Source organism: Beta vulgaris, chromosome 4, assembly GCF_026745355.1.
Source record: "Beta vulgaris subsp. vulgaris cultivar EL10 chromosome 4, EL10.2, whole genome shotgun sequence".
Classification (NCBI taxonomy): Eukaryota; Viridiplantae; Streptophyta; class Magnoliopsida; order Caryophyllales; family Amaranthaceae; genus Beta; species Beta vulgaris.
Genome location: NC_079205.1, coordinates 17297436 through 17319901, shown reverse-complemented (window position 1 = coordinate 17319901; position 22466 = coordinate 17297436). Strand labels below are relative to the sequence as shown.

The following is a 22466-nucleotide window of genomic DNA, read 5'->3' as shown; positions in this document are numbered from 1 at the left end:
ATTTACCATACATTCAAATATATTATAATAGTAGTACCTTCTCCGGGAATTATCTTACTGACTAAGTAGAACTTAGGCTAGGGTTTGATCCTGAGACCTCAAGTGGATATACTAAAGTCTAAACCAACTAGGCTAAGTTGTATTTAATGTTATTATTATAAAGTATTATATTAATAAATGAAATTTTTTCTTACCGGGGGCCTAACCCGGGCCTAATAACTAGTAAATATATTAAAAGACGTGCATAAACAAGAAACTGTGCCAGGTGGCGCTCTTCGTAGGGACTTTTAGTTCTTGAAATATCATGTACGATAAAAAAAAATTAAAAGTTGCGTAGTAGTTCGTTTGAACATGAGACCTCAAGTACATATGGTAAAGTCTTAACCACTAGACTAAGTTATATTCAGTGTTATTATCATAAAGTATTATATCAATAAATGAATTTTTTTTCTTACCCGAAACATAGTCCGGACCTAATAACTAGTTAGAAGCCTAAAAAAGGAGGATCAAAGGCTTTCTCCCTCTCAAAAGCCTCACAATATTGATAAATAATAGTAGCCCCTAGCAAAATACCAGCGCCCGAACCAATGGCACCTAGTAAGTCTGCCAAAATTGTGATAGCTCCTAAACACATGCCTCCGAATATAGCTGATGTGGGTATGTATCTGTTCAATTCTTTGTATATGCTTGATTGTCTATGTCCTGGAATCATCATTTGTTGGTCCTGCATTTGAAAGACATTAATGAAAGGCTTACTTACGAGAAATTTGAAATTTATTGTGCTATATAAATAGTGCATACTTTCTTCGTTTTTTTATACATGCTACATAGAGAAAGTGAGGGATTTTTAAGAAAGGTAGAGAGAAAAAGTAAGGGACCACCACTGTTTGAATAAAAAAGCATTTGTTAAGGAAATTGCAATTTTGTTAGGGAAAAAATAAAGAGTCAAATGAGTCAAATTCCCATCAAACAGTATGTCAATCTAAAAAGGTAGCATAAATAATGTTGTGTTATTCGCATATCATAATACTTAATGGGAACATAAGCTCTGTATTTACTGCATCAACGAGCATGCCAACCGGATTAAATTATGGGTGACATTAATTCAAACATCATGCACATATGTTGCAAAATATACACCTTTAATTGTTGAGCCACATCTTCAGCAGAGAATCCAGAACCATCAGCCCAAATCTTGGAAAACAATGCACACGCTGATAACATAAAGATGATGTAGAATAGTGCATGGAAAGGATCTTCAATCACACTAGCGAAGCTACATTATGCAAATACATCCACAATAAGTAAAATAATGATCAACATATGACGGCTATGTAATCTCATTCCTTCTACATTTATAGAGTTTCAATTTTTTTCTGGAAAATAGTATACTATGCTGGTATCATGGTATGGTACCCCCTCATGTGAAATCAATTTTTTTTGAACACGTGTAATATTTTACGTGGAATTATTTTATAGTTAGAGGTGATTACGGGCCAAGTCAGGTCGGGCTTTGGTCAAAAAAGGTGGTCCATTTCGGGCAAAAGTTGTAGGTCGGGTCGGGCCAGAGTTCGGGCAAAAAAATTTGTGTCAAAGCCCGATATTTCATGTCGGGCCTAGCAGGCTTTTCGGGCCATTTTCGGACCGCGTTGAAATTTTGGCCTATTTTTTCAAATATAGGTCACTCGTAATCCGAATTTGTATGAAAGTAATTATGCCATATCATAAGTTACAAAATAATTATGCCATATTATAAGTTGGTAGTATGTATGATTTTCTTCATAATTTAGTATATTGAAAACTAAAATGACACCAAAGAATGAAGACGAGATTCAGTTCCATTTTATCGTGTATTATAGTGATATGATTTGACCAATTTATTAAGCTAGTTAACATTATTCAAAAAATACTTCTATAAGTAACAAATATAAACTTCTATGAAAATAAAGGAATTTATTGAACATGTTTTTGGGAGAGATGATACACATACACACGGTGTATGTGGACCACACATACTCTGAATGTCTGTGTTATTACTTACAATATTACTACAAAAATACAAATTTACAATTATTTGAACTTGTTTTTTTATTCAACGATATTTGAATTTACATAATACATAGACGATTGAAATATTATATTTCGAATTGAATTTATTACATGGTAGGGATGAAAATATAATATTATTAAACTACAAACAAATTAAATAATTGAAAACGACAGTAAAATTTAGTAGAAATCAATAGTAAAAAAATGGTGAAAATGAATAAGATGAAGCTAATATATGAATAATTTGGAAAAAAAATTACAATTCTTTTTTTTAGTTTTAAACAAAGGATCCATACAAATCTAAAAAAATAAAATTTCATAAAATAAAATTTTCAAACAAAGATAAAGAACAAATCATTAAAAACCAAATTATTTGTCGGAACATTGTAAGTTTGTAATATTTCTAGTAATAATTTACATTTTCGTAACACATACACAAGGTATGAATTTTAGTAGTAAGACATACACCCAGTGTATGTGTAGCCTTTGTGGATTTTTGGTGATAGCAAGGAGAATGTGAGTATGGGACTGTAAAAGATATTGAAGTGAAGTTGTACATTGAAGGCTATACATACACTGGGTGTAGGTGGGACACACATACACTGGGTGTATTTGTTACTACAAAAATGTATATTGTTACTAAAAATATTATAAACTTACAATGTTTCGACAGATAATTTTATTTTTAATAATTTATTCTTTATCTTTGTTTACAAAATCTGTTTCATGAAATTTTCATTGTTTAGATTTGTATGAATCCTTTGTTTGAAACTAAAAAAAACAATTGTAATTTTTTCTTCAGATTATTCATATATTAGCTTCATCTTATTCATCTTCACCATTTTTCTACTATTGATTTCTACTAAATTTTCTTGTCGTTTTCAATTATTTAATTTGTTTGTAGAACAATAATGTTATATTTTCATCCCTTGTGTAATAAAATTCAATTCGAAATATAGTATTTCAATCATCTATGTATTATGTAAATTCAAATATAGTTGAATAACAAAAACAGGTTCTCACGATTGTAAATTTTAGTAACAATATACATTGCATAGTAACATATACAAAAGGTATACATTTTAGTAGTAACACATACATCCGGTGTATGTGGCCCACATACACCCGGTGTATGTTTTCCATCCCTCCGGAGAAAAAAAAAGCATGCCATCATACAAGTTACCAAACTGGTCAAAAGTAACAATATTAGAGAACGGAATAGGCCAAATTTTAAGCTTGCAGCAATCCACACGTGAAGCTAATCGTGAGGTAATGTTAGAGTGCCAAGGTAAACTCGACGAGTTACTCAAAAAACAAGAAGCGTTTTGGTACTTGAGATCGCGAGTTTCAGATATTAAAGATGGTGACAAAAATACCAAGTATTTCCACCATAAAGCGAGCCAACGGAAGAGAAGAAACTACATTCATGGTCTTTTCGATGAGTGGGGCGGTGTTTGGAGGGATGCTGATGTGGACATTGAAAATGTGGTTACGTCTTATTATCAAAAGCTTTTCACATCGAGCTCTCCTTCGGATGAGGCTATGAACGTCGTACTTGATGCTATAGATCCAACAATTATAGAGGAGATGAATGTAGAGTTGTGTAGAAAGTGTAGCAAGGAGGAAGTGTGGGAGGCGCTTCACCAAATGCACCCTAACAAGGCCCCGAGTCCCGATGGGATGCATGTTGTATTCTACCTGGCGCATTGTTGGTGATGACGTCAATTCTGCTGTTTCAGGTATTATTCACGGTACTCGGCCCCCAGATGCCCTGAATTATACTAATATTGCACTCATCCCGAAAGTTCACTCTCCATTTCTTGTTTCTGAGTTCCATCCAATTAGTCTGTGTAATGTTATTTTTAAACTTGTTACAAAAGTCTTAGCTAACAGATTAAAGATGATATTACCGGGAGTTGTGTCTGACAATCAGAGTGCCTTTGTTCCTGGTAGGCTCATTAATAATAACGCCATTATTGCCTTAGAACTATTTCACTCTATGAAATATAGATGTAAAGGTAGTAGAGGTTTGTTCTATACAGAAAAATGAGTTAATTGATTTCTTGGCTATGAGACAGGTGGACAGACACTCCAAGTACTTGGCAATCCCGACTCTAGCAGGTCGTTCTAAACAACATCTTTTTTCAGGAATCATGGATAAAGTATGGAAGAAGTTACAAAGATGGAAGGAGAAGCTCCTCTCCCGTGCTGGTAAAAAAATCCTTTTGAAGTCTGTGATTCAGGCTATCCAAACCTATGTGATGGGCGTATACAAATTTTCGGTGACTATTGTTAATTCAATCCATTCTGCGATGGATCGATTTTGGTGGGGAAGAAAGGGGGATCAAAGATTAATGCATCGGAAGAGCTGGACTACTATGTGCAATCCGAAATGTCTTGGAGGTATGGGTTTTCGTGATCTTTTTGTGTTTAATGAGGCTTTCCTTGGTCGACAAGCTTGGAGATTGATTCAATGCGAGACTTCTCTTCTTAGTCAAGTGTTGAAAGCTAAATATTACCCAAAGTGCAGCTTTTTGGAGTCCTCGTTGGGGCTTGTAGGAAGCTATTCATGGCGAAGTATTTGGGATTCAAAGTCTCTTACTAAGGAGGGTGTGCTTTGGCGTGTGCGTAAGGGTGTTAACATCAACATTTGGGGCGACCCTTGGGTGTTGAATGGTGATAGCCGCTTCATCTCTAGTGCGAAAGTGGAAGGTCTTAACTTTGTTTGCGATCTGATTGATTTTGGGAATATGGATTGGGAAGCCAATGTTGTGAATGAGAGTTTTAACGAGCAAGACACAGAAGCTATCTTGGCGATTCCTTTGAGTGAGAGACTCCCTGATGATAGTGTAGCATGGGCCTTCACTAAGGACGGATCCTACTACGTCAAAACTGCTTATATGGTGGGTAAATCCGACAATCTGGATTTGTTTCATCAAGTATGGGTGAAGGTTTGGAGTTTGCAAGTATCACCGAAGGTTAGACATTTTTTATGGCATATTTGTTCGGCTTCGTTGCCTGTGCGAGCTATGCTTAAATACCGGCACATTCTCGATGATGAAACGTGCCCATGATGTAATGAAGGCCCTGAGACCATCAGCCACGCTCTTCTAACCTGTTCGCATGTTAAAGAGGTGTGAGAGCTATCGGGTTTGGACAGTGTTTTGCCGTGGGAAGAGGGGGTGGACTGGCTGGATTTTTGGGCTGCATGGGGACATTGTGGATGAGCAAAAGCTGGTTGAATTTTGTTACATTGCATATTATGTGTGGCAGTGCAGGAATAAAATGGTTTTTGAAGGTTGGTGCCGGCCGAATAACTTAGTCGTGTCTTATGCACTGAGCTTAGCAAAATACTATGGAACTCACTCCAAGAAGATTTATGGTGGCACGGTTTTTAAAGCCCCAACCCTTGTTCGCAAATGGGTGCCGCCTCCCACTGGAAGTGTGAAGATTAATTGTGATGCGTCGGTTAGTGAAGAGAGATGGATTGGCTTGGGCGTGGTAGCTAGAAGTTTAGAGGGTCGGGTGATTTTTGCCGCTACACGTTGTGTTCGAGCTTGGTAACCTATTGAAGTTGCAGAAGGAAAAGCATTATGCTTTGCTATTAAGTTGGCTCAAAACTATGGATTACATGATGTCATCTTTGAGACTGATTGCTTGACTATTGTAAACAGGTTATCTAGAGGTGCTATTTATTTTTCTGATTTAGATGTCGTGTTAGAGGATGCCATTTTCTTATGTAAGGACTTTGTTTCTGATAGATGGTCGCATGTGCTTAGAGATGGGAATGTTGTTGCCCACCACCTAGCTCGACTTATTCTGTTTGGTGTTCAACAACGCTGGGATTGTCACTGTCCAGCTGAGGTGTCTCCGTATGTACTTATGGACAATTTGTACTCTGATCAATATAGCTCACCTCCTTTTATTCCTCTCAAAAACTAGTTAAAAGATAGATTAGCTAATCACATTTTCTAATCTCTGGTTTGATTTTTCCAAAATTCATCATTTTCGATAAAAAATTTGAAAGATTAAAAACTATGTTTTGTACAAGAATAAAAAAATTCACCTTTACATATTCTGATTACCTTGGTGGAGATGTGATATAGTATGCTAGACCACCAACTGGAATTGATATGCCAGAAACCTTAGATTGCTTCCATTTTCCAAGGAGGTTCGCTATAAACATTTGATTGTATCTTTTATCAAGAAGCTTTTTATCAACAGAAACAAACAAAAAAAAGTCAAGCCCCATTTTTTTTTTTGGCAATTCAAAGTTGTTATTAATAATAATAAAAACAGGACTAACCACCAAACAACCACCAAGGCTATATCAACTCTTTAGAGTCCTATCATAACCCTACAAGAGCAAAATAAGCAAGAACTACAGCTATAGATCCACTCAACATGCTGAAAATATGTAAATTTTATATGTATCCTTAGTTCTTTTCGTAAATATGTAAATTTCAACCCTTTCAAAATGTAGTAAGAAAATCTCCAAACCCCACACTTCTTATATTATTAGTTGTAGAAAGAAAATATTTTAGTGACATAATTTTGATGCTTATATTGATTAGTTGGTATTTAATGGTATTATTGTAATCTAGCACAACCTTATATTTATCATAAATAGATCGTTAGGGATCTTATATAGATGAGTCTTGATCATAATCTAATCGTAATCATCCTAGGCACTAATACCATATATAATTATATAATATGATGATCACTCATCCTTTTACAGTGTAACTTTATTCATATTAAAATATATTAATTATATCCTTTCGTAATCCATAGTTAACCTCTCTAACACTCCCCAAGACTCCCCCAGAGCCCTAACATATAGTTGGAATCAGGATTTAAACTCGAGGCTAAGTCTTAAAATTTGAGTTGGTACTTTATTGAGCTTCCACCTCTTCTTAATAATACAACTAAGATTTTGTGCGAGTAATAACAAAAATTAAATCTTTCGTATTTTCCTCCACCAAATATATGTATAGATTAATTTAAAGTTGGATTTCAAAGTTTCATCAAGAAAGTAAATAGCTTACCTGAGAAATAAAGTAAATATTGGTAGCAAAGGCAGATTGCAGTATAATGGGCATAGTGGAGGTGTAAAACAGCTTGATAGGATAATGACCTCTTTTTCCCCTACCATTCTTTGATATTAGAGGCACAATTACTCGAAATCCTTGGAAATAAATAACAATGAGGAAGATCAAAAGGGTGCCTAATAAATTGGTCATGTTGGGAAGATTTTGTCTATAGAAAGCCTCACGAAGAGCTTGACCTTTGTTATTCCGAGTTATAAGCAAATGGATCAAGGCAATAACGGCCCCTTGGAACTCCGGTCCTCGCCCTATATTGATTGTGGCAGGACTTAATGTCATCCATATCACGTTTTCACTGCATGAACAAATTCAATTGAATTAGTGCTAGTTTAGTCTATTTGTTTCAAAATTATATGAAAAAGATTTGAATTTATCAAGGCATCGATGTAAATCTAATGCCAGAAAGAAATCATAGTTAACACGTGCCTAAGGCTCCTAATGCACATGTTTTTTGTTGTACGCAAGTACAACATTTCTATAGAAAATTGAGGTTGGATCAAGTGGGGAGTTTTTCCATCGTACCTAGCAAAGTATCTCTAGATGGTGGTGCTGTGTGAGGGCATTCAAAGAATTTCTTCTTGCCTATTAAAAAAAATTTATATAATTTATAGCATGCATCAATTAGATAGATTATTCCATTTCTATCGAAATCACAACCACTACCTATATTTTGTGAATTCGCACAACACATATATGAGCTAATAAAGAGATCCAGGATTCAATAGAAAGACATCATAATTCTTTGTGGGAAAAAAGAACTTGTTGGGAAGGAAATAAACATATCAAATTTCTACCAAGATAGTTGGAAATTCCAACCAATAAAAATCCTAATGAACTTTAGAAGGACAAAGGTCCAATAGAAATTACTTATTTTTCGATAGTTAAGTGGTTAAACTTGGTCTTGATAGCTTTTAAGTCATGAATCAAACCAGACAAGGACACGTTAAGGGTGGAATACTTTTACACTTCTAAGGCATAATTAGTTGATGGAACGACTTGTGTTACTAATAAGTATAATTCGGTTAATAATGTGTATATGAGGTTGGCAATATCCATTTATGCTACTCATGAGAGTTACATACTAAACTTTTTATTGACAAGTATAATGACTTTATTGTATTTGGATATATTTTTGGTGTAAGAGAGCTACAAGGGTAAATTGATTAGATAGGATTTGATCTAAGGTTTTGGATACCACTTTTCAAGACTTTAAGTTGATATCCACATTGTATATGCATATATGAGTCTAATGGTTTCCAAATAAAACAACTATGAGAAACGTAAGCGAAAATGTATAACTAAGTAGAGGCAAATACTACTTGATGTTATTTTGTCACAAATAGAAGTTGTATGTGGTTGGACAATGACTTGCAAAGATTCGTCACGGGTTTGAAACCTCTTACAAAATTTTCCATCTACATTATGTAAGTAATACAAAAGATTCATGAAATTGTTATGTCATATGCGACAATGACCTCTTGTCAGTGATTGAAAGAGGGGCAAACACCAGGGTGATGCTGCGGGTTATTAATATTTTTATGTTAGAATAATAGTATGATTAGTTTCTAATATTGCGTAGTTTATTGGTTAGAACTTTATTATATTAGTTGGAGGTCACGTGATCAAAGTTTGCACGGAGCATGTTTCTGAATTTTATTAAATTTATGTTGATGACATGAAATAAAAAGGAATAGTACTATTTGACGTGTTAACTTGCTTAAGAATATTTTTTAATATATTTATATAGATAAATTTACCTATTCAATACAGTATGAGGGAGCAAAAAGAATTTACATTTATAACTAAACCATTTTCAAATCGAAAACCATCATGACTTTTTGATAAATCGTCATCAATTTCTTAACATCCTTAGCAGGTTCATCATGACAAGAACAATACATCTCGTCAACAATGTACTTAGTAAGGTTACCACTTCTATTAAATCAATATTTTGTGGCTATTTAGCCGACAATGGAGTACATGTCATTGCCCAAACGAATCAGCGGAAAAATCAAATACTTCCTCTGTTTCTTTTTACTTGCAACAGTTTGACATTCACGCTTGCCAATGCATATTTTCAACCATCAATAAGTTTAATTACCGATAAATAAAAATTACAAAAAGTATATATTTGAAAAATATACATTTAGACGCATCTAACAAGATCCCACATGAATATGTTTTACCTTAACTATAAATCACCAAACACAAACTAAGTAGAGTTAGTAAATAGTGTAAAAGTCAAACCGTTGCAAGTAAAAAGAAACGGAGGAAGTACTATTAACATGTCACTTGTCATTTTCACTGCGAATTTGCACGCTAGATACCACATTGCCACCAGAGAAGATATATCTTTAAACAATATTTTGGTTCGGTAATCCAAATTTTTGATTCGCTCTTTTTGTCAACCATAACCGTGACCGTTTAGACCAGTTACCGCATAAGCGGTAAATTATTTTTTTGGTACGATCGATTAACCATTATTTAAATTATACTATTATGTTTTACTTAAATTAATGTATATATATATATATATATATATATATATATATATATATATATATATATATATATATATATTGCATATATTTTATATTATATATACTCTAATATAAAATGTATTATAAAACGAATAATAAATCTATTTGAAAACATAACTGACATTGATAATTCATTTCATTTCCTAATTATAGTGTTTATATTGGTACTAGAGTTTTCAAAGAATCACATACTTTCTCTAATTATTGTAACTTAGTAACAAATATTAGAATTGATGTAATTGTTTGAAAATGTTTCACAATTATTATAAAGAGAAAAAAATATATTTCGGTATTTTGGTTAATTGTTCACTCAAAATCACAACTGTAACCGTACTGTTTAACTGTTAATTTAATCGGTTCAGCATCCGTACTGTTAAAATATTTTTTTTATCAGTACATTTACCACCCATTTAACCGGTTTTTCAGTTTTCGGTACGGTATTCGGTTTCGATTTTTTATGAACACTCCTAGAGCCAATGCTATGATAAAACATTAACGGATGGGCCTTTAAAACCCACTATTAAGGACCTTTTAGAAAATGAAAATTGTTCGAGGGTTTAATAAAAATTTTATTATTTACTTATTCTCAGAGATTATAGTTGTATTTCTAAACAATAAGTATAATTTTACACACAAACATAAGTTAATTTATATATAACAGGTGTCTCAAACACATCAACCGTGATTGATTTATAATAACAAGTGTATTAAACGCACAAACAATGATTCTTATAAATTAAACTTTTTTGGGAAAACTGGCGAATCACATTAATCGATGTAATTTTTTCCTTTTTAAGAGAATATTGTTGTACTTTTTGACAAAAAGTAATATTTAAGACACAAATGTAAATAATAATTGTCTCAAATACATAAACATGGTTTGGTGTATAAATAACAAGTGTGTTAAATACACAAATAATGGTTCTTATAAATAACCATTTGAACTTTTTTGGGAAATAATTGATGCAACTTTTACTTTTTTTTTTAAATTATAGTTGTACTTTTCGACAAAAAGTAAGCTTTAACACATAGGAACATGGGTTGATTTATAAATAACAAGTGTCTTAAAAACATAAAAATGAGTTGGTTTATAAATAACAAGTGTTTTAAACTCACAAACAAAGGTTCTTAAAATGTCTTTGTTTTTTCCCTATCTTAAATTAAAATCCATTGAATAATATCAAATGGGACAATTTTTTTAATTCAACTGGTGTAATTTTCCACCTATTTGTTTGAATCCTCTATTAATTTTATTTTTGCAAAAGGATCCTTGATAGTGGCTTTGAAGCTATTATCAGTTAGTGTTTTATCATTACTCTCTAATAAGTGATAATATGCTTGATAATATTTCTATAAATCATGTTTTGTTCTTCCCGTGTTTGATTTTTCATAAATTTTTATACGTCATTTATAAAGAAGTATAAGAGTTCGAGACTATAACAAGCATTATCTTATATAATACTAGAATTTTTTGCACGCGATGCGTGCTTGAATTTTTTTTCGAAACAGAAACTCGATTTTTTCGGCATAAGAGTCAAAATTTGAACATTTTAGAAAAAATTGATATATCATTGAAAATTTCAAAAATGTCATTGCGAACTAATAATATTCTGGAAATGCACGAATATTGTTAATCTAATCAATGACCTATTAAGTTATTAGCGTTTTAAATTTATTTTAGTTTTTTCCTCTTTTGTTTGGAGCTTCTCTTCTGAGTTATAAAAAATTTATTAAGATCGTAGTATTGTGTAGTTATAAGCCATAATCGAATCGCCAACCTGTATGATATATGGCACGAATATTTTTTTTCTTGACTGTGGCTGTGGGAACTGGATATGGTAAATCTGTTTGAGGGAAAAAAAAGGAGGAATACAGTTTGCCAAATATAGGCAGCTCTTAAATTTAGTAAAGTCAAAAATACAAACACTATTTTGTAATTTAGAAAGAGAAGGGGGGCAAAATTGGCATTTCAAAAGAGGACACCATTGCTCCCCCTTTCCCTTATATAATAGAGATATTCATATACAATAACACAATACTTTCTTCACAAAATTATCTGTATATATCTATTATCATCAGACACAGCTCACCAACATCATGCTATTTTTAGCAAGTAGCTAGCAATCCAATTCAGCTTCTTTAGAGCTATTAGGTACTCCCCCTGTTTCCTAAAGATCTTCCCACTTACTGTTCTTACAGATATCAAGGAAAATCAAGTTGTGTGGGGACATGGAGTGAGTAAAGTAGGAGAGAGAAAGGGGTTAAGATAAATAAACAAATAAAAAGGGGTTAAAGTAGGAGAGAGAAAGGGAGTAAAATTGAATTAATAATGTATGGTGGACCATATGATAGTGACATGAGAGGGTAAATAGGGAAATTTGTTTTGCCAAATAAGAAATAAAGCAAAAGAGGGAAGATCTTTTGGAAACACCCTTAAACGGAAAGAGGGAAGATCTTTAGGAAACGGAGGGAGTATATAAGAACCTGGATACTTGAACTAGTAAAATAATAATAGTTGTTTTTTAGCAATTAGCATATACAGTAGCCGATCTTGAAAATTTTGTTATTGGGAGCCAAAAAATTTCATATATAAGAGCATACCCACCAGTTTGACTCTTGGGAGTTCATGAGGAGAGAGGGGGAAAAAGTAATAATAAAAAATAGGAGAGAGAGTACAAAAGGAGAGAGAAGAAGATGAACTGGCATTGGGATGAACTGTTCATCCCAAAAACTTATCAGCCAAAGTTATATAAGGTGGACATTGGCAAGAGTATATTGGGTTAGTTAATTTAGTTTTAATTTTTTGGGGTATGGTAAATAGTAGGAGAGAGAGTTTGATGATCCTTTAAATCAGTCTAACTATTGGGAGTAAAAAAATAAGAGTTTTTGGGTAAGTTGGACATAAATGAGGTGGAGGAAAGAGAAAGTAATAAAATAATTGGTGACCCTTAAAATTGGTCTAACCATTGATTTTGCTCTAACAGTCTAAAATTGTAAAAATATAGAGATATTATATCTAAGCCCAATGTAAGCAAATAAATACTCCCTTTGTCCCAAATTATTTGCTACATTTGCTTTATCACAAAGACCAAGGAGGAGTGGGGACCACTGCCATAACAAGAATTAACAAAAAAGCAAATAGGTAAATTGTGGACTATGTACTATATATGGAAATATTTACAAAAACCAAGGAGGGAGTGATGGCAAATTTGTAAATAAAGTATGGGACCTATGTACTATATATGAAAATATTTGCAAATGTAGCAAATAAATTGGGACACACCTTAATGGCAAAATGTAGCAAATAAATTGGGACAGAGGGAGTAAAGTTTTGGCACAAAAATCTATGCTACTGTTCGAGTAATCTACTAATTGCCTAGAATATTAATTTTTATATAAGTAGTCAAACTAATATTTTGCAGTTAATGTTATTAATTTGTGAAGTAACCAATTAATTATATAATAATATTGATTTAATAATCATTTTGTAAAAAACACATCATTTAACTAATTGAATCTACAATAATTTATGTTAAATTAAGTTGGAAAGAACTAAGAAATGTGGTAAAATATATCAAATTTGGGCTTAATTTATAGGTAAAAAATAATACATAGTTGTTGATGTAATATTTTAATTATTGCGCAAAAATTTTAATTTGACATTACAAAGGCTTTGTGCTTATAGTTACGTTGCAATTAAACCAAATAAGAAAAGTAGGAGAAAGTAGGTCACGCGCTCCTATGCACGCATGTTTGCGGTCCTTACTCTCAAACCAACTTTTTTTTTGAGAGGAGAAGATGGCAGGGGGAGATTATATTAGATAAATATCCACCAAAGTACGAATACTTTGGGGAAAAGAGTCCAATCAAACACGTTCAGAGTTATTACATGGAATCTCCCAACGAGTTAACAGATGGGCTACAGTATTACCCGCTCGTTTAACATGAGAAACAAAAAAAAAACATTATACTATCAAAACATTATACCATCCTAACAGCAACATCATCAATAACACGAAACATGGAGCACAAACCATTAGCATGTTGTCTCACAACATTGACAACCATCAAAGCATCACCTTCAAGAGAAATATTATCAAAACCAAGCCTAAGAGCCACGTCCAAAGCGTACCTTGCAGCCACACACTCGTTCAACCTAGCATCCCATCTTGCAGCCAACCTCTTTAAATCCAGGGAAACTATCTCGCATGAATGGTCATGCAACACCAACTATGATCCCACTTCTCCATTGGGACTGATATATGCGTCAAAATTAGCTTTGATTCTCACCTCAGACGGTGGGATCCAGCTAGAAATGATGAACACACTGCCATTCTGGGATTGAAGACCCCTTGCGCATATTTGCAATGATCCAACAACTGCTTCACAAACCGGCTCGCGACCACTTGGGCATCAACCAACTTATTCTCAAAGACGCTTTTATTACGACAAAATCATGCAGCCCACATAAGAGAGCAAATAGTACGTACCTCCTCCTTTGAAGACTTGCTCACTATCCATTCTTACCGTTCCACAAAAGAGGAATTTCGACGTTGCAAACGAACTTACCAACCATATTTCTTGGGTTTAACTGCAATCAAAGAGTGCATGATTTATTGACCCACACGGGTTTTCGCAATTTGGGCACGTAGGGGAAGCACTCATATGTCTCGCATAGAGCCGCTCCACACCTAGGCTTCCTTTACACGCCTTTCAGACAAATTGCTGAAGCTTCGGAGGCCCATTAATGGACCACACCTCCTTCCACAATTTAGTTTCACGCACACCATGAAGGAGATGACATGACTGGAGATTGAGTAGCTTGTCCAACAAAGAGTCATTTTCATTGCATAGTCGCCAAGCTTGCTTTGCAAGGAGTGCGAGATTGAAGCAATGAAGATCACGAAATCCAAGCCCCTCATAGCCTTCGGAAGACATAAAGAGCTCCAATTATGCTAATGCATCTTGCGTTCCCCATCTTTTGCACCCCACCAAAACCGTGCCAACAAAAAATGAATCTCATCCACCAAGCCATTACGTAAGTAAAAGACACTCATCATATACGAAGAAATAGCCTGTGCCACAACTTTAATCAAAGTCTCCTTTCCCGACTTCGATAACAACTTCTCCTTCCATCCTTGCAATTTCTTCCAAATCCTCTTTTGATGCATGCAAACGTTGGTTTTTTCGATCTTCCTGTAATGGTTGGCAAGCCCAAATATTTCTCCTAACGCTCTACTTCCTTCACTCCTAGGATGTTGACAATCTCTTGTCTACGCTCCCTACTCACACCCCTACTAAACATAACCTCCGTTTTGCTAAGATTTACCATCTTACCAGATGCTCTCTCGTATTTACTAATAATATCAACCACCTTAGAGCATTCTTCCACGGAAGCTTTGGAGAAAAGGATGCTATTATTTGCTAAAAATAAGTGAGATACCATATGCCCCGGCCCCCTCTGTAAATAATAGCCCAGTGAATCAACTTGCGCTGCTTTGGATAAAAGAGTAGAAAAGGCGTCAGCAGAAAGCAGGAAGAGATAAGGAGAGATAGGATCCCTTGCCTGAGTCCCATTAATTTTAAAAGAGAAATAAACGCTTGAAATGCACACCATGATTTTTTCAATCCAATCTACACAAAAACCTATCTTCTGCATCACCCTCTCAAAAAATACCATTCAACCTTGTCATATGCCTTGCTCGTATCTAGTTTCAGAGCACAGAAACCATCTTCACTAATATTCTTGTTTTTCATCGCATGAAAATCTCAAAAGCCACTAAAGCATTTTCAGTTATCAATCTCCGGGGAACAAAAGCACTCTGATTTAAAGATATTATAGTAGGAAGAATACATTTGAGATGGTTTTGCAAGTGTCTTCGACAAGATTTTATACAAGACATTGCAGAGGCTAATTGGTCTAAAATCCTTCATCGATCTAGGGTTCGTGCATTTAGGAATCAATGCAACACATGTTTTATTCAAAGCACTCAAATCAACTTGACCCACCCACCAAGCCTGGATGAAAGAAACAACCCCAGAACCCACAATGTGGCAGAATTTCTGAAAGAATAAAGCATGAAAACCATCAATACCTAGAGCTTTATTCGAGTGCATAGCAAATAGAGATTCCCGCACCGCCTCACTTGTTGGAACCTTGACAAGATTTTCATTCATCTTCTGCGAAACACAATGAGAGAGCCCCAGCAGCGCCCCCTCCATGCATGTCAAGAGGATGATCCGAGGCAAACAACCTCACAAAATAATCATGAACTATGACACCAGTCTCCTCTTTGCCTTTTTTGCACACTCCATCCTCATCAAGTAACGCTTATATCGTATTGTGCTTCTTTCTTTGACTTGCTTTGTGATGGAAACATATTGTTTTTTATCACCAGCCCTAACTTCATTCACTCGCACTCTAGCATGCCAATAACTTCAAGTTTATGTATCTCATCAAGCTCCCTCGAAATAGCATTGCATTGCTCAATAGTGGAAGCATCTAGCACACATTGCTGCATTAAATTGAGGCGAGCCAAAGCTTCCTTCTTTTTTTCCTCAATATGCCGAAAGTAGATAAATCCCATTGGGAGAGCTTTTGAGAGACACATTCAATGCATTGCACAACATCACCATCATATGCACCATTCTAAGCCTTCTTCACAAATTTCCCACAATCCTCCTTCGATAACCACAAGGCCTCAAATTTAAAAAGCTTATTCCCACGACGATAAGTATCATTCACCCCCATGTTAAGCAACAACGGGCAATAATACGTTAGAGCGATATCGAGGTAAGTGAAGCACCTCCCAAGACAGAAGTAGATCACACCAATCCTCACTAGCTAGCATTCAGTCTAATCTTTCGCGAATAAGTGTCGAGGGGGTGTTACCCCGCTGCTACGTAAACAGAGACCCCTTGAAACCCAAATCACAAACTGCACAATCATCTCTCACCACCCTAAAAGCATCCAACATCCTCTCACTCCTATGCACACCTCCTTCCTTCTCCTCATTACATGCTATTTCATTAAAATCACCGAAAAAAACCACTAGAGCACTGCATTGCTGCTTCGCCTATCTCATCAATTGCCATGTTAAACTCGTACTTGCTGCCTTAGGCCACCCATATATACCAACAACATCCAATATAGGACTCTGAGTATCATCCAACATAACCACATGAATGTGATGAGCAGAGAAAGATTTCACCTCCATATCACTATCGTTTCACCATAACCTCATCCCTCCAGAGTGACCATTACTACTCAAACAAATCCCCTCCAAATAACCACACCTATTACAAATTTTTTCAAGCACCTTCGAATTAACCATCGTCTCCATCAGATTGATAATGTTAGGCCTATCTCTCCAACAAATAGAGTGAAGAGCATTGACTGTCCAAGGGTTGTCCAAGCCCTAACAGTTCCAACTCAAAAGTTTCATTGCTCTTCGCGAGGTTAAATTAATCTAACCTCTTCTACTTGGGTCGAACCCTGACCCTGGGATTCATTACATTTAGATTTCTTCCGGCAATCAATCACTAAAATCTCTCTCTCATTTAAGTCCATGAGTCTACTTTATGTTTCCCAATAGGAACATCAATACACATGTCCATGCCATTACTATTTATGTCCCTTTACATGGGAGAATTATTAAGTTTGTCTGATAAAACTTCATTACTGTCAGTGAGAGAACAAGACAAACCTTTTGACTTTGGACTCTTCTTTTTGCCACGACATTTCCTAACAGAAACTGTATTAGAGCCAACATGGAAGAGAGGTAATGAAGGGTGATCTAGGATTGTGGTCCCCTCCTCAATGTGCGTGTCCTGGAAACAACTTGCATAATTTGGGGATTCCTCAACATCTAGCCTCGGGATTGAAGCCAATTGTTCTCCTCCCTTTGGGAATAATCACCATCATCATGATAGTCATCAACACTTTTTGTCACCTCCTCAATGTACGTACCCTGGGCACTAGTTGCAACATGCTGGGTTCCCTCGACATCTACCTCGAGATTATACTACATGTACCCCTTCTTTAGGGACAATCTCAACAGCACCATGATTGTCATCAACGCTTTTTGTTGCCACCTACTGCCCCACACGAAGGCTCGAAGTTTGTGCATTGGGGGATTTTTATTCTCCCTCTCCCCTTTCATTACAAAAGAGATCTTCTTTCGAACCCTCAGAGAGTTAATCTCTTCCATATTGCGTGCCCTTCCTTTGAGTGGGGGAGTCTTTCAGCCATGCCGCCCACCCTAACTCAGTATCACATTCCTCTGGTAACTCCAAGTTGCAATCTTTATCACTATGGCCTAGCACCCCACATCAAAAACAAAAATATGGAAGTCTCTCGTATTTGTATTCAATAGTTGCCAACGAACCATCTTTGCGCTTGATCTTCTACTTTCGGTGCAAGGATTTATGAATGCTCAAAATCACCTTAGCCCTACAAAAACGCTCAAGCCCTAGATCATCCAAATCAACCTCCAAAACTGGTCCTAAACACGCCGTAATTGCTTCGACCTCGCCCTTCAAATGACAGTTAAAGGGTAAGTTGTAAAGGCGGACCAAAAACAAAGATGAGTAAAGAACCACTTGCGAAGTTTGTTTGTCCCCATTAATTTCGTTCAGAACCAATAGCTTTTGATCAAAACACCAAGGCCTCCGAGCAAGGGTTTTTTTCCTTGTCTTTCCAATGGAAAAATTGGAAGACAAAAGTATTAACGTCAATATTCCTAACAATCATATTCCAGTTGAGGGACCAAATCTGATTCATAGTGCGCTTGAGTGCATCCAATTTTACCGCCCGCTCCGAAACTACTCTACCCACCAACATCAACGAGGTTTTCGCCTCTATGTCAATGGATTTCACCCCTCCTAAATCAACTACTTCATCCTCTTCAACGTCTATATTTAGTTTTGAATGTTCAATGATATCGTATGCCATGGTTATCGAGATTTAAGGCCGTACACGCGACGGCAAGGACCAGACTCACTGGAATGAAAACCCTATCTCAGATAGAGAAGGGGACTTTTTTTATATTCTTACCAACTTTTTTTTCTTTTACTACTTTGCTCTCATCTTGATTCTGGGTAGTTATCCAAGTCCATCTATCATTGATTGTTAGCAGGCACAGTCCCGCTACTCAGGTCCCGTCCTTAACATGCCTAAAGTGGAACGTGGAACATGACCACAATTTAAAGGGGCCACCAAATTGAAAAAAATCTTTAAACATAAAAAACTTGAAGCTAATAGTCAAAATGTATACAAGTTTGTTAAATTATGCTTTTATTGTAATGTATTGAAAGATTTTTAAGAAAAAAACTTAGTTCGATACATGTTGGTTATTTGGTTTACTTGCGGAATTTGATGGTTTCTCTGAATATTTCTCATATATATATATATATATATATATATATATATATATATATATATATATATTATATATATATATATATATATGGGCTTATTTTCAATATTAGCACAATGTCTCCCTATTCTTCGAGCCAGGTTGTTGCCACTTAAAAGACTGTCCCCAAGCATATACTATAATAATATTAAATGAACTTAACGCATCTTATATTCAACCAAACCATGGCTAAGTTTATATTGCAAAATTTAGTTGTTGTTTGGTACAAGGTACATAAAGTATTTTTGGTTTTATCTATATCCCCCTTTATCTTAAAATATCTCTTTTGACAATCTGATGATTTTGAACGTCTACAATGAATACCAAGTATTTAAATGTGTTTGAGCAACATTTTGTGTCAATCAACCGATTCTATATGCACTTTATGCAATAGAAAGGGAAAAGAGTGGGAGATTAATTAGAAAATCTAACCAAATATTGGAGGCCGTGAAAAGGGTAATTCCGGAGCCTAAACCGTATCCTTTCTCAAGCATTTCGTCGAGGCACAAGATAACAATTCCCGCACAAGTAAGCTGAAGAACTACGAGAACTGAATTCGTAACTCCAAGTTGGCTTAAACTCCCATACATTCCACTAAGCACATAAGCAGTTGCCTGGCCCAAGGTTATGAGGATTCCCAGCAACTTTTGCGCCCCATTTCTGCAACAAGATAATATAAATAGGGTCACGTCAAGCTACAAATTAACAAAAGGTATGCTTTTGGATTTTATACTGCTTTCTTTTTATTCACGTGTCCCACCCTAATCATATACTTCGACTTTCATATTCCCATGTTATCCGAATTCATCGTAAGCAAAAATATACTTATGTGTGATTTTATTAAATTTATTTCGATATATAATTTTAAAATATAAATTTTGTAAAATTTTGAGAACTTTTTATTGATAAAGACCTATTAAAATAGACATTAGGTTGAAAAAGACCTAATAAAAAAAAATTGTTAAAAAAGAACTATTGTAATACTTCCATTTGTTACTTAAGATCACACTAATGTTTTCCGGCCAAAAAGTCAATTTTTCAACATTAACTTCTCTTCCCCTCCCTTTCTCATTAAATGAGACCAACATTTTTTTTATCCTTATCTCTTAAAATGGGAAGGAAGAACAGATGGTTTGGTAGGGTTAAGGGATTAAGGCTATGTTTAGTTCACCTGAAATTTTCTGATCTGAACTGATCTGATCTGAACTTATTTTTTCTGATCTGATCTGATCTGATTACAAGATCTTATCTTTTAGATTTTCTCAATATATATGAAAAAATATAGTCATGTGGGGTCTTGTTTGATTCGTCTCAATGAGTACTTTATTAATATTCAATTATTAGAATTTTTAATATTATGTTATGAAAGATATAATGATTTTTAAATATAAGCAAAATCTGAACTGATCTGATCTGAACTTATTTTTTCTGATCTGATCTGATCTGATCTGATTAGATCTGAAATAAGCAAAAATAAGCACAACAACAATCCGCGTCTTTAGCGTCTGACCTTCGCGTCCGTCTAACAAAACAGACGATATCCGCGGAAATCGCGTCCGAAATCAAGTCAGACGGTAAATAGCGTCCGATATAGCGTCCGATTTGTTCGCAGACGCAAAATACCGTCCGCCACGTCCAGTCAGCGTCTGGTTTTACGACAGACGCTAAATAGCGTCCGTCTGGCGGACGGTAAAGTCCAAAAGCGGACGCTATTTCGGCGGATAAACCAAACACGCAACGACCCCTCCCCAGAAATTTTCGACCGCAATTCGAAATTTTCGAAAACTGCTTTCTCTCTCTCTTTCATTTTCGCCACGCTATTTCTCTCTCTTCGCCGGCGACTCGACACTTTGCCGGCGACGCGTGACTTTGCCGGCGACGCTTGACTTTGCCGGCGACTCTCTCTCTTCTAGCGACTTTCTCTCTCTTCGCGTGGCTCTCTCTTCAAGTGCCGCATCTCTCTTATAGGGCTTATTAGCCGCCGCCGAGCCGCCGCCGAGCTGCCGCCGAAGCCGCCGAGCCGCCGCCGTGCCGCCGCTTCTTTTCTCTCCCTTCTACAGTTGTTTAAGGTATGGATTTATACTTTAATTTTGTTGATTTTTTGCTTGAATTTCTTGTTGTTAATTAGGGTTTTGGGTATAATTGTTGTTCATAGTTGATAGTTGTTGTGTTGTGTGTGATGATTGTTGTTGTTTTTAATTGTATTGTTGTTGTTGTTTGATGAATTTGATGTTGGTTTTAATTGTATTGTTGTTGTTTAGTGAATTTGTTGTTGTTTTTAATTGTATTGTTGTTGTTGTTTTTAATTGTATTGTTGTTGTTGTTTAGTGAATTTGTTGTTGATAATTGAACATGTTAAGTGTTGTTGTTGTTGATAATTAAATATGTTAAGTGTTGTGGATAATTAAATATGTTAAGTGTTGTTGATAAAAGAACATGTTTAGTATTGGTGTTGTTCATCAACTTGTTTAATTTATTCATAATAATTAGTGAATTAATGTTATTAATGTTACATGCTTTAGATAAATTGAGTGATTAGTTTATTACACTTATATTTAGTTGTATTGAATTGAATTGATTGTTTAGTATAATAAACTTAGTGTATATTTAGTATACGTACTTCCATTAACAAGTAGTGAATATAGTGAATTGATACTTGCTAGTTGTATGTAGAGTTTTAAATTATGAAAAGGAAGGAACGTAGCTGGATGTATGAAAGACTTGATGGGCGTGCCCTTAGAACTGAGTATGTGAAAGGAGTTGATAAGTTCATTGAGTTTTGTTTACAACATCCTCATTTAAATGACGGTGATAAGATAAAATGTCCATGCATGAGGTGTAATAACTTGCGTTATTTGGATGTGGACACGGTCAAAGTACATTTGTACAGTAAGGGTTTTAAACCGAATTACTTTGAGTGGTTATGTCATGGTGAACGTGCTACGGGGTCCTCCTCATCTTCTGCTCAGTCAAATCCATATGTGGATATGGTTGTGGATGCTTTAGGGAATACTGAAGATCATGCCATGCTTGCCGGTTCAAACTCAGTTGAAGAAGAACCAAATGGTGAAGCAAAGAAGTTTTTTGACCTTCTTAAGGCGGCCGAGAATCCCTTGTATGAAGGGAGCAAGATGTCCGTGCTGGAGATGGCTTCTAGAATCACAAGTTTAAAGTGTGAGTATAACCTACCACACAGGTGTGTTGATGGTTTTCTTAGTTTATTGAATGAGGTGATACCCCAGAACAACAACATGGGAAGAACTTTCTACGACACAAAGAAAGTTCTAAAGGGTTTGGAGCTTCCTCATGAGAGGATACATGCATGTCCTAAAGGTTGTATGTTGTTTTGGAAG

At 35.3% G+C, this 22466-nt stretch overlaps 1 protein-coding gene across 1 annotated transcript in view; it reads right to left on the bottom strand.

Annotated features, from left to right (window-relative positions):
- Positions 1 to 342: 342 nt before the first annotated feature.
- LOC104891338 (uncharacterized) overlaps positions 343 to 22466 on the bottom strand; it is a 31506-nt gene continuing 9382 nt past the window's right edge. Inside the window, exons 2-6 of the mRNA XM_010677019.3 lie at positions 19546 to 19773; positions 7098 to 7452; positions 6135 to 6259; positions 1141 to 1276; positions 343 to 724 (exon numbers count right to left, since the gene is read on the bottom strand). Of these exons, the coding sequence (XP_010675321.2) occupies positions 485 to 724; positions 1141 to 1276; positions 6135 to 6259; positions 7098 to 7452; positions 19546 to 19773 (1084 nt within the window). The 3' untranslated portion in view covers positions 343 to 484. The remainder of the gene's footprint in view (positions 725 to 1140; positions 1277 to 6134; positions 6260 to 7097; positions 7453 to 19545; positions 19774 to 22466) is intronic.